This window comes from Meles meles, chromosome 2, assembly GCF_922984935.1.
Source record: "Meles meles chromosome 2, mMelMel3.1 paternal haplotype, whole genome shotgun sequence".
NCBI lineage: Eukaryota > Metazoa > Chordata > Mammalia > Carnivora > Mustelidae > Meles > Meles meles.
Window position 1 is genome coordinate 120584509 of NC_060067.1, and position 9977 is coordinate 120594485.

At 42.4% G+C, this 9977-nt stretch overlaps 1 protein-coding gene across 2 annotated transcripts in view; it reads right to left on the reverse strand.

The window, feature by feature from the left end:
• HERC6 (HECT and RLD domain containing E3 ubiquitin protein ligase family member 6) overlaps nucleotides 1-3961 on the reverse strand; it is a 61246-nt gene extending 57285 nt beyond the window's left edge. The window contains exons 1-2 of one of the 2 annotated variants that reach the window (XM_045998053.1): nucleotides 3293-3961; nucleotides 1045-1204 (exon numbers count right to left, since the gene is read on the reverse strand). In XM_045998053.1, coding sequence (XP_045854009.1) covers nucleotides 1045-1204; nucleotides 3293-3491 — 359 coding nt within the window. In that variant the 5' untranslated portion in view covers nucleotides 3492-3961. The remainder of the gene's footprint in view (nucleotides 1-1044; nucleotides 1205-3292) is intronic. The other variant, XM_045998052.1, reaches the window with a different exon arrangement.
• Nucleotides 3962-9977: the final 6016 nt, after the last annotated feature.

Genomic DNA, 9977 nt, shown 5'->3' on the forward strand with positions numbered 1-9977 from the left:
CAGGGGAGCTCCCAGTAATGGAAAATTTGTGGAATCACTTTAAATATATCAACAGCCAAAGGAGGGGATTTAGGACTTCAGTAGGAGAGTATGGAAGGTTCCATAGGTTTTTTTTATTTGATTGGGCAATCTGTCTTCACAGCAACTGAATTCAAAAGAAACTCACTCCAAGCTGTTAATGGCAGTCTTTTTTTCTTTTTTTTTTAAAGATTTTATTTATTTATTTGACAGACAAAGATCACAAGTAGGCAGAGAGGCAGGCAGACAGAGAGGAGGAAGCAGGCTCCCTGACAAGCAGAGAGCCTGATGTGGGGCTCGATCCCAGGACCCTGAGATCATGACCTGAGCCGAAGGCAGAGGCTTTAACCCACTGAGCCACCCAGGTGCCCCAATGGTAGCCTTTTTTTCAAGGAGATCTTGCTTTAGTCAGAAAGGAAGTTCAGATAAGATTTCTTTCTGTATCTTCTATGTAATGCTTTTACTTTATTTTTTTTTAAGATTTTATTTATTTATTTGACAGAGAGCGAGAGATCAGAAGCAGGCAGAGAGGCAGGCAGAGAGAGAGGAGGAAGCAGGCTCCCTGACAAGCAGAGAGCCCGATGTGGGGCTCGATCCCAGGACCCTGAGATCATGACCTGAGCCGAAGGCAGAGGTTTTAACCCACTGAGCCCCCCAGGCGCCCTGTAATTCTTTTACTTTAAAATAATATTAATTTTATTTTATTGATATTTTATGTTTATTTTATTTATTTATTTATTTACTGGGAGGGCCCTCACAGTTATTTCCAATACATAAGATGTAGATCAAAGAAAGGGTCACAGGTTCTCATTTCAAATGCCCTGCCCTTCTCCTTCATAGGACTTTAATTAAGCAATAATTGGTGTTAGAGGTTTTTTTCTGCCTCATTCTCTCACTATACTATAATCATTGAAGCTAGGGATTGTGTTTGTCATAGTCATCTTTGTACCCTGACATCTTGCATAGTGCCTCGCCCATGAAACTGAAAAATAACAGATGAATGAATGAGTGAGTGGAAATACTTACCTAGGTATAAGATTAATTTCCTTAAATTCTCCAATTCCCAGCTGCCCTTCAGAACCAGCCCCCCATGCAAAGACCCTTCCTTTGTAACAGACAGCAAGAGAGTGTTCCTTTCCGCAGCTCACAAGATCAACACGTAGAGTTTCCAATGCCTGGATTGGTTCTTCAGGAACAGAAACAAAACAAACAAAACACCTCAGAAGATTATTAATTTAACAAGACGTTTAAGACAACAAGTTTACTTTCTTCAAAAAGAAGGATCACTCAGATTTCTCATCCTTCCCAATGGAATTTTAAATCAAGACCTGATAATCACACTTAAGGTGTGAAGGAAAAAAGCTCAATGTGCGTTACACTGTCTGTGTGGGAATATGTTTGCCATTCAAAAGGATGAGTTTCATGGAGGAGGGGAACTTGTAGGGACTATGAGGCTTGGCCTAAGATTTCTCTATGATGATGGTAGCAAAACAAAGGGAGACAGAGAATAGACATCTTTTCCAACTTCCCAGCCCTGAACAGCAAGAATAGTGAATCCCTTCTCAGGAAGAAGTGAGCAGGGAGCCTTCCCCATGAACGTGAGACGCAGAAGCCAGATCCTTTCACAAGGAAGAATGCAGTAATATGCCCTTCATGGGTCAAAGGTGCCCACAAATGAAAACCTGGTCATTACAGCATGATTCTTACAAGTTAATCTAAACTGCTTTCCCAATGTGTTTGTCTCTGAATTATTAGAAGTTTTGAGTGAAATATATCACTACTAGAAAAGTTTTTGCTAATACTTCAGTTTTCTTTTTTTAAACCTTTGTGATCCTATCCTTTTCAATGATTTATTTTCCAACTATGGCATAATAAGAAATGTCCCAAAGATTCATACACTCATGAAGGTAGAGACTGGTACCACATTCCTGGGGAACAACTGGGCATCAGGTATCATGTTGCCTCTCATCTCCACCTAAAGGGGATCAGGATATGCCACCCCAAAATATACCACTTTGACAGAATGATTATTTTGTGCTGAAGACAACTGAAAAATCAACAGATGCAGGAAGAGTTCTCTGCCCTCCCTTTAGACACCTAAAAGTAGGGCATAAATTTCCCTTGTAAAGGTATCCTTCCTTTCCTATACCAGAAAGAGAAGAGGAACTCTTACCATCACAGCTGGCACTAATCTCCCCCATATATTTCCAGTTACTTCCCCACAACTAATTATCCTCTGAAGCTCAAACTCCCTTTTCTTTGCTAAAATGCAATATAAGTCCTTGAATTTAACCATTTTTGAGTTTTCCTTTTTTTTCCTGTGAACTTCTGTGCACATAAAATATTAATAAAATTGTATATTTTTTCCCTTAATCTTTGTCTGCTTAGTTTGCAGGCCTTTGGGACAAGAACTAACAGGGTAGAGGAGAAGTTTTTCCTTCCAGACACAACTCTTGGTATTTATTTTAAGTAAGTAGTCATAGTGCTCGCTTCCGCAGCACATATACTAAAATAAGTAAGTAGTCATAAATTTGGTCAAATAATGGCAATCACAGTATTATTTATAGAAGTCCCTAAAGAGGAGAAAACCTAATGTCCATCAAAGAAGAATTAACTTGTATTGTCAAAGCCTGGAATGTTTTGCAACAATTTAAAATGTGTTTTCAAAAAAATACGTAATAAAAAAGCAATATGTTCATGATATCATGTTTTGTAACAGCGCAATTTATAGAGCTGTATAAACACCGCGTATGCGAACTATATAATGACTTGCTTTTATAAAAGTAAATATAGAATAGAGCCAAAATGCAAATACATCAAAATATTATAGTTGTCTTTGGGTAGTGGAATTATAGGCAATTTCTTTCCTGTGTTTCTATAATAATCAGTAATGGTAAAAATGCTATTATACTTTTTTTTTTTTTTTTAATTTTAGAAAAAGATACCCTGGGGTATTTCTGAGAGAGTTAGGGATGCGCCACCCAGAAACCACTTTTGGAAGGTCCCTCTAGTGCAGAGACTCGCTCTGGCAGGGATTGGTCTAGAAAGGCTCAGTGGGAGGGACCACGCTGTCCCGTTAGGTTCCGCTTTCTGTTACGCTCTTAAGACGAACTGGAAACCGAAACAAACTGCGCTTCTGGAAAATGAAACTAACAAAGTTGAGCGCAGGCAGCGTAGAGCACCGTTTGGCCGTATCGTGGGGCCCAGCGGACACTGGGCTCCCAGCACCCCCATCTACCTGGGCCCCCGCTCCGCACCTTTGTCCCGCACTCACTTGGCTGCACCTGGCGCTGCACCGCCCTCCGCCCCAGCTGGCCGTGGCTGTTGTCCCCGCACGAGTGCACTTCGCCGTTGCTCAGCAGCAGCAGAGAGTGGCGCTCCCCGGAGGCCGCCTGTCGCAGCTCGGCACCGCCACGGCCGGCCGGCCTCTGGCGCACAGGTCCTGGGCGGTTGGTGCCCCAGCAGAGGTACATCGCGCCTCCGCGCGCCGCGTCTACGCGCTCTCAGAGGCTAGTGACAGCTGAGTGCTGGTTTGCGGAAACCGGAAAGCCAGGTGGACCGCCGGACTTAACATAGAGGCCAACTCCCCACCACCACGCCCTTAGGCATCCTGACGTCCCGGCCAATGGCTTTGGGGCTCAAACGTGAGCACCCAGTGCTGAGGAGCGCTGAGGGATTCCAGAGGAAGACTCCTGCGTTTACTTACATGCTAGCTAAGCAGCTTATGAGCTGTGTGACTTTGGGCCAGTTACGTAACGAAGCTGTGCCTCAGCTACCACATCGATGACAGGTGGACAGTAAATCTAACCTTAGGGTAATTTAACAGGTAATGCATAAAGCTAGAATAATGCTTGGAGTGCTTAGAGTGCTTAGCAAAAGCATCTGAGTGCCTACCCTTTTTTCCTAGGCTGTTTTGGGCAGTGGAAAAGCAAAATCCTCTTGGGACTAACACTCTACTATTTATAAAGGGGTAAATACTTAGTATAATGTCAAGTGGCAACACGAAGAGGAATAACACAGTAAAGTAATAGAGGGTGGGGGCAAAAGGAACTTTGGGGCTTTATTTTTTTTTTTAAGATTTTATTTATTTATTTGACAGAGAGATGGCAAGTAGGCAGAGAGGCAGGAAGCAGGCTCCCCGCTGAGCAGAGAGCTGGATGCGGGCCTTGATCCCAGAACCCCCGCATCATGACCGGAGCCGAAGGCAGAGGCTTTAACCCACTGAGCCACCCAGGCACCCAAACTTTGGGGCTTTAAAAAAGGTTTTACTTATTTAAAAAAAAAAAAAAGATTTCATTTATTTATTTGAGAGTGAGAGAGAGAACAAAATCAGAAGACAAGGGCAGAGGGAGAGGGAGAAGCAGGCTCCCCGTTTAATAAGGAGCCCCAGGTGGGGCTGGATTCCAGGACCCCAGGATCATGACTTGAGCAGAAGATGGAGAGTTAACAGACTAAGCCACCCAGGTGCCCCAGGAACTTGTGTTGTTGTTGTTGTTGTTGTTGTTGTTTCACTTCTCAGATGGAGTGACATTTGAGCAGAGTCCAGGGGACATGGAAAAGGATGGTATGTGTCACGCTCATATCTAAAGACTGAAGGTGAAGGAGAGCAGTTGGAAGCTTTTGAACAGAGAAATGACGTGATCGGACTTCAGTTTTAAAAGACTCATTCTGGTTATGGTAACATAGTAGAACAAAAATGGAAGCAGAAAAGCCAGTTAGGAGAGGCTACTGTAAGAGGCTAGGTCTGAAGGTTGACCTTGGGACTAAGGCAACACCCTGGAAGGGAGAAGAGAACAAATAATCACATTCAAGACGTTTTGAAGGAGTTCACAGGCTTGCTGACAGGTTGGAAGTAGGTGGAAAGAAAGAAAGGGATTAGGATTATTCCAGGGTTGGCCTGAGCAACTGGGGGAATGGTGGTTCCCTTTCCTGGGATGGGGAACCCTGAGGGAGGCTCCATGTTGGGGCTGGTGAATCAGGAGTCCAGTCTGGTAATAACTGTAAAATGCTTGTTTATATAAGGAGGCAATAAGAGCAACCATTTTGGAGCTACGCAGAGAAGTCAAGGGGGAGTCATAAAATTGGGCGTCCTCAGTGTAGAAATGAAAATCAGTCATCAAATGGCTCAGTGAGACCATTCCGTGGGAGGTGAATGTGACTAGCACAAAACAGAGGACTTATCCAGGGAGAAAAACCAGGAAGGGTGGTGTGTCCTAAGCAGGTGAAGGAAAAGGTACCAATCACCTCTGTCAATTGCTTGTTGGGCAAGATCTAGGTTGAGTGTTAGTCTTTAGGTTTGGCAAAAATAGGTCATTGGGGGCTATGACAATGTTAGCCATCATTGGCCCTACTGTTTTATTTTTATTATTTACAGCATCCATTCATGTACTCTCCCCTCCACTCTCCTTACTACTACATTTTAAGTTCTCTATGGACAGGGATAAATGCCTTTTTTTTTTTTTTTTTTAATCGCAAGAGTGCCTGGCGCATGACAGATGCTAACAAATATGTATTGGAAAAAAGGGTTGATGAGTGGCAAGTAAATGAATAGCATTCAGACTTCAGGTTCTATTTCAGTATGTACTCTATATAACCTTTTTCTGAATAGTAGTTTCCTCAATATTTATCACTTCCCTCATGCACAAATGATAAGAGTTTGGGATCATCAGCATAAGACACTAAGCCCTCATATTAAGTCTTTCTTTCTTTCTTTTAAGAGAGGGGGAAGAGGGGCGACAGAGAGAGAATAATCTTTTTTCTCCTTTTTATTTTTTTTTAAGATTTTATTTATTTATTTGACAGAGGGAGAGAGATCGCAAGTAGGCAGAGAGGCAGGCAGAGAGAGAGGGGGGTAGCAGGCTTCCTGCTGAGCAGAGAGCCTGATGCGGGGCTCGATTCCAGGACCTTGAGACCACGACCTGAGCCGAAGGCAGAGGCTTAACCCACTGAGCCACCCAGGCGCCCCTTTTTCCTCCTTTTTAAATGATTTATTCATTTATTTATTTGAGAGCGAGAGAACACACACACATGTGAGTGGGGGGTTGGGCAGAGGAAGAGGGAGGGAGAGAGAGAATCCCAGACTCCCTGCTGAGCACAGAGCCTGAAATGGTGCTCTGTCCCATGACCGATGAGATCATGACCTGAACCCAAATCACAAGTCAGATGCTTAACCCCTTGAGCCACCCAAGAGCCCCATATTAAATATTCCTTTAAAGCAAAGCAACTGGAGAGCTAACATATAAATATATGGTGTCCCCCCCACCTAGCATAGTGTCTGATACATAAAAAGAACTCATAAAAGAACTGGCTGGCTCAGCTGGTTGGGCAGCTGACTCTTGATTTTGGCTAGGGTCATGGTCTCCGGGTCCTGGAATTGAGCCATCTGTTGAGCTCTGTGCTCAGTGGGGGTCTGCTTCAGGATTCTCTCTCTCCCTCTGTCCCTCTCCCTGCTTGCACGTGCTCTCTCTAGAATAAATAAATATTTTATTTATTTATTTATTTTAATTTATTTATTTGACAGATAGAGATCACAAGTAGGGAGAGAGGCAGGAAGAGAGAGAGAGAGAGAGGAGGAAGCAGGCTCCCTGCCAAGCAGAGAGCCCAATGCGGGGCTCGATCCCAGGACCCTGGGATCATGACCTGAGCGAAAGGCAGAGGCTTTAACCCACTGAGCCACCCAGGCGCCCCAATAAATATTTGAAAAATAAAAAATTTAAAAAATAAAAATAATTCAATAAATGTGAGATAAGTGAATAAAATGCAAATTAAATAAGTCAATCATACTTTTATTGCTTGAGAAAGATATAATTCTCAATTCATCTGTGTTCATGCATTTGGAAAGGGTAGCTCCATTTACTGAATGTTTACCATGTGTTGACTATTTTATATAAAATATCTAATTTAGGGGTTCCTGGGTAGCTAAGTCAGTTAAGTGACAGACTCTTGGTTTCTGCCAGGGTCATGATCTTATGGGTTGTGGGTTGTGGGATTGAGCCTCACGTCAGGCTCCCTACTCAGTGGGGAGTTGCTTGCAAATTCTCTCCCTCTGTCCCTCCCCCCAACTCTTTTTTTTTTTTTTAAATATTTTATTTATTTATTTATTTATTTGACAGAGATCACAAGTGGGCAGAGAGGCAGGCAGAGAGAGAGGAGGAAGCAGGCTCCCTGCTAAGCAGAGAGCCTGATGCAGGGCTGGATCCCAGGACTTTGGGATCATGACCTGAGCTGAAGGCAGAGGCTTTAACCCCTGAGCCACTCAGGTGCCCCTCTCCCCCAACTCTTTTGCAAATGCTTTCTCTCTCTCCCTCTCAGATAAATAAATAAATCTTTTTTGAAATATCTCATTTTGTTCTTTCCTCACTTTTCCACTTAAGAGTCTTTTGATTGTAAAATACGATGACATAAAATACGACCTAAGTTCATTTAAGCAGAAGGGAAATTTACTGTAGATTGCATTATTATTATTATTAAAAATATTTGATTTGCCCCTGTGCCCTATGGCATCAAGCTTGAGCATGTGATTTTGTTCTGGCCAATGACATGCAAGCAGGGAGTGTCTTCTGGGCAGATGGTTTAAGGGCCAATACTTATTTTTCCTCCTCTCTTTTTCTTCTGTTACAACAGTTGGTGATTTTCCGGATAGAGATTGCTCCATCATCCTGGGACCCAGATTAGAACCAACAGCATAGCAGAGGTGTAGCTAATTTATGTAGTGTAAGTGAGAAATCAGTCTTTGTTGTTTTAAGTTCCTGAGCTTTTGGGAGGTGTTATTACACAGATAGTGTAACTTAGCCTCTTCTGACAGTCACACAACTAAAACGTCCATTAGCATGGCTGATTTCAGGAATTGCTGTCAACAAGGACTTAATGTCATGGCGCCTGGCTGGCATGGTAGTGAGTTTGAGCCCCACATTGGGTGTAGTGATTACTTAAAAATAAAACCTTAAAAAGAAAACAAGGACTCCATTTGTCCTAATGATTCCATGTCTCTGTATCTCTTCACCCTGTCTCTTGCTCTGAGTGCTTCATCATCCAGCTCCACACAGTGTACTCCAGAGTTCTAGAATCTCCTTAGAGGTAGCAAGAGAGTTATGAGAGCTCTAAGCTTTATACCCAGCTCTCAGCTTCACAGGCTTGGAGAATCTGGTGTTTAGTCATGATGCGCTCACGTCTACCACATGTCTAGCTCTCTGGTTCTTCACAAATGGACAAGACAATTAGGATAGCCAGTGTAAGTCAGTAGGAGAAAAAACTGACCTAGTGTCAGAGGGCACCTGGGTGGCTCAGTGGGTTAAAGCCTCTGCCTTTGGCTCGGGTTATGATCTCAGGGTCCTGGGATGGAGCCCAGCATCAGGCTCTCTGCTCAGCGGGGAGTCTTCTTCCCTTTCTCTCTCACTGCCTGCCTCTCTGCCTACTTGTGATCTCCGTCTGTCAAATAAATAAATAAAATCTTTTAAAAAAGTAAAATAAAATAAAATTAACAAGACAACACACAAGGTGTTGTGGTGAGGAGTCCCACCCTTGGTGGGAAAGTAAACTATTACAACCACTCTGCAAAACAGTATGGAGGTTCCTTAAAAAGTTAAAAATAGAGCACCAATTGTACTACTAGGTATTTATCCAAAGGATACTAATGCAAAGGGATACATCACCTCACCGTTTATAGCAGCATTATCACCAACAGCCAAATTATGGAAGAGCCCAAGTGTCCACTGATGGACAAATGGATAAGGAAGGTGTACATACAAATACACACACACGGCAATATTACTCAGCCATAAAAAAGAATGAAATCTTGACATCTGCACAACATGGATGGAACTAGAGAGTATTATGCTGAGTGAAATTAAGCAGAGAATGAAGAATTATGCTAAGTGAAATTGTCAAAGAAAGACAAATACCATATGGCTTCACTTATATATGGAATTTAAGAAACAAAACAAACCAGCAAAGGGAAGAAGAGAGAAAGAGAGAGTCAAACCAAGAAACAGATTCCTACGTATAGAGAATAAAATGATGGTCACCAGGCGCACCTGGGTGGCTCAGTGGGTTAAAGCCTCTGCCTTCAGCTCAGGTCATGATCCCAGGGTTCTGTGATGGAGCTCTCTGCTCAACAGGGAGCCTGCTTCCCTCTTTCTCTGTCTGCCTATCTGCCTACTTGTGATCTCTGTCTGTCATATAAAAAATAAATAAAATCTTAAAAAGAAAAAATTGATGGTCACCAGAGGGGAGGAGGGCCTGGGTGAAATAGGTGATGGGAATTAAGGCGAGTACTTGCTGTGATGAGCACAGGGTGCTGAATGGAAGTGCTGAATCAGTATATTGTACTCCTGAAACTAATATTACACTGTATGCTAACTAACTGGAGTTTAAATAAAAACAAAACCCTAAAACAAACCCAAAAAGCTGATCTATCCAAACCCCATGTTTCAGTTTCTTTACAGATAAGAAGTGGTAGTTTTGATTTTTAACTCTAGATGGCAGTATTAGTCAACTTGATCTCTTCAATGGCAGCAACCATTTTTCATGGTTGGCAGACTTCGGTTGACATGTCTTCTCTATAGGTAGTATTACAATTATTCACAAGGATTTTAATGATTTTCTTTCCCATGCTCATTGAAAGATATTGGTATTTAAATTACCTAGAAAAAATAAAATGCTATACTCAAGTTATCCTATTATTACTGTAATTGTCTTTCTTGAACATTGCATTGTAACACTGTAACAATCTCAGAGCACCAGAACATAGCCCTGAACTGGGAAGAAAGAGGAAAAGTGCCCCTAATCCTAGAAATGGTTGCCGCTCCAGCCAGGGGCTTCAAAATATGTTATCCAATAACAAATTGAGGGCTGCCCAAGAATTGTATTTGGTTTTGGTTTTGTTTTTGTTTTTGTTTTAGTATATGTGCTGCCAAAGCGAGCACTGTTTTTGTTTTAATATTATTTATTTACTTGGGGGT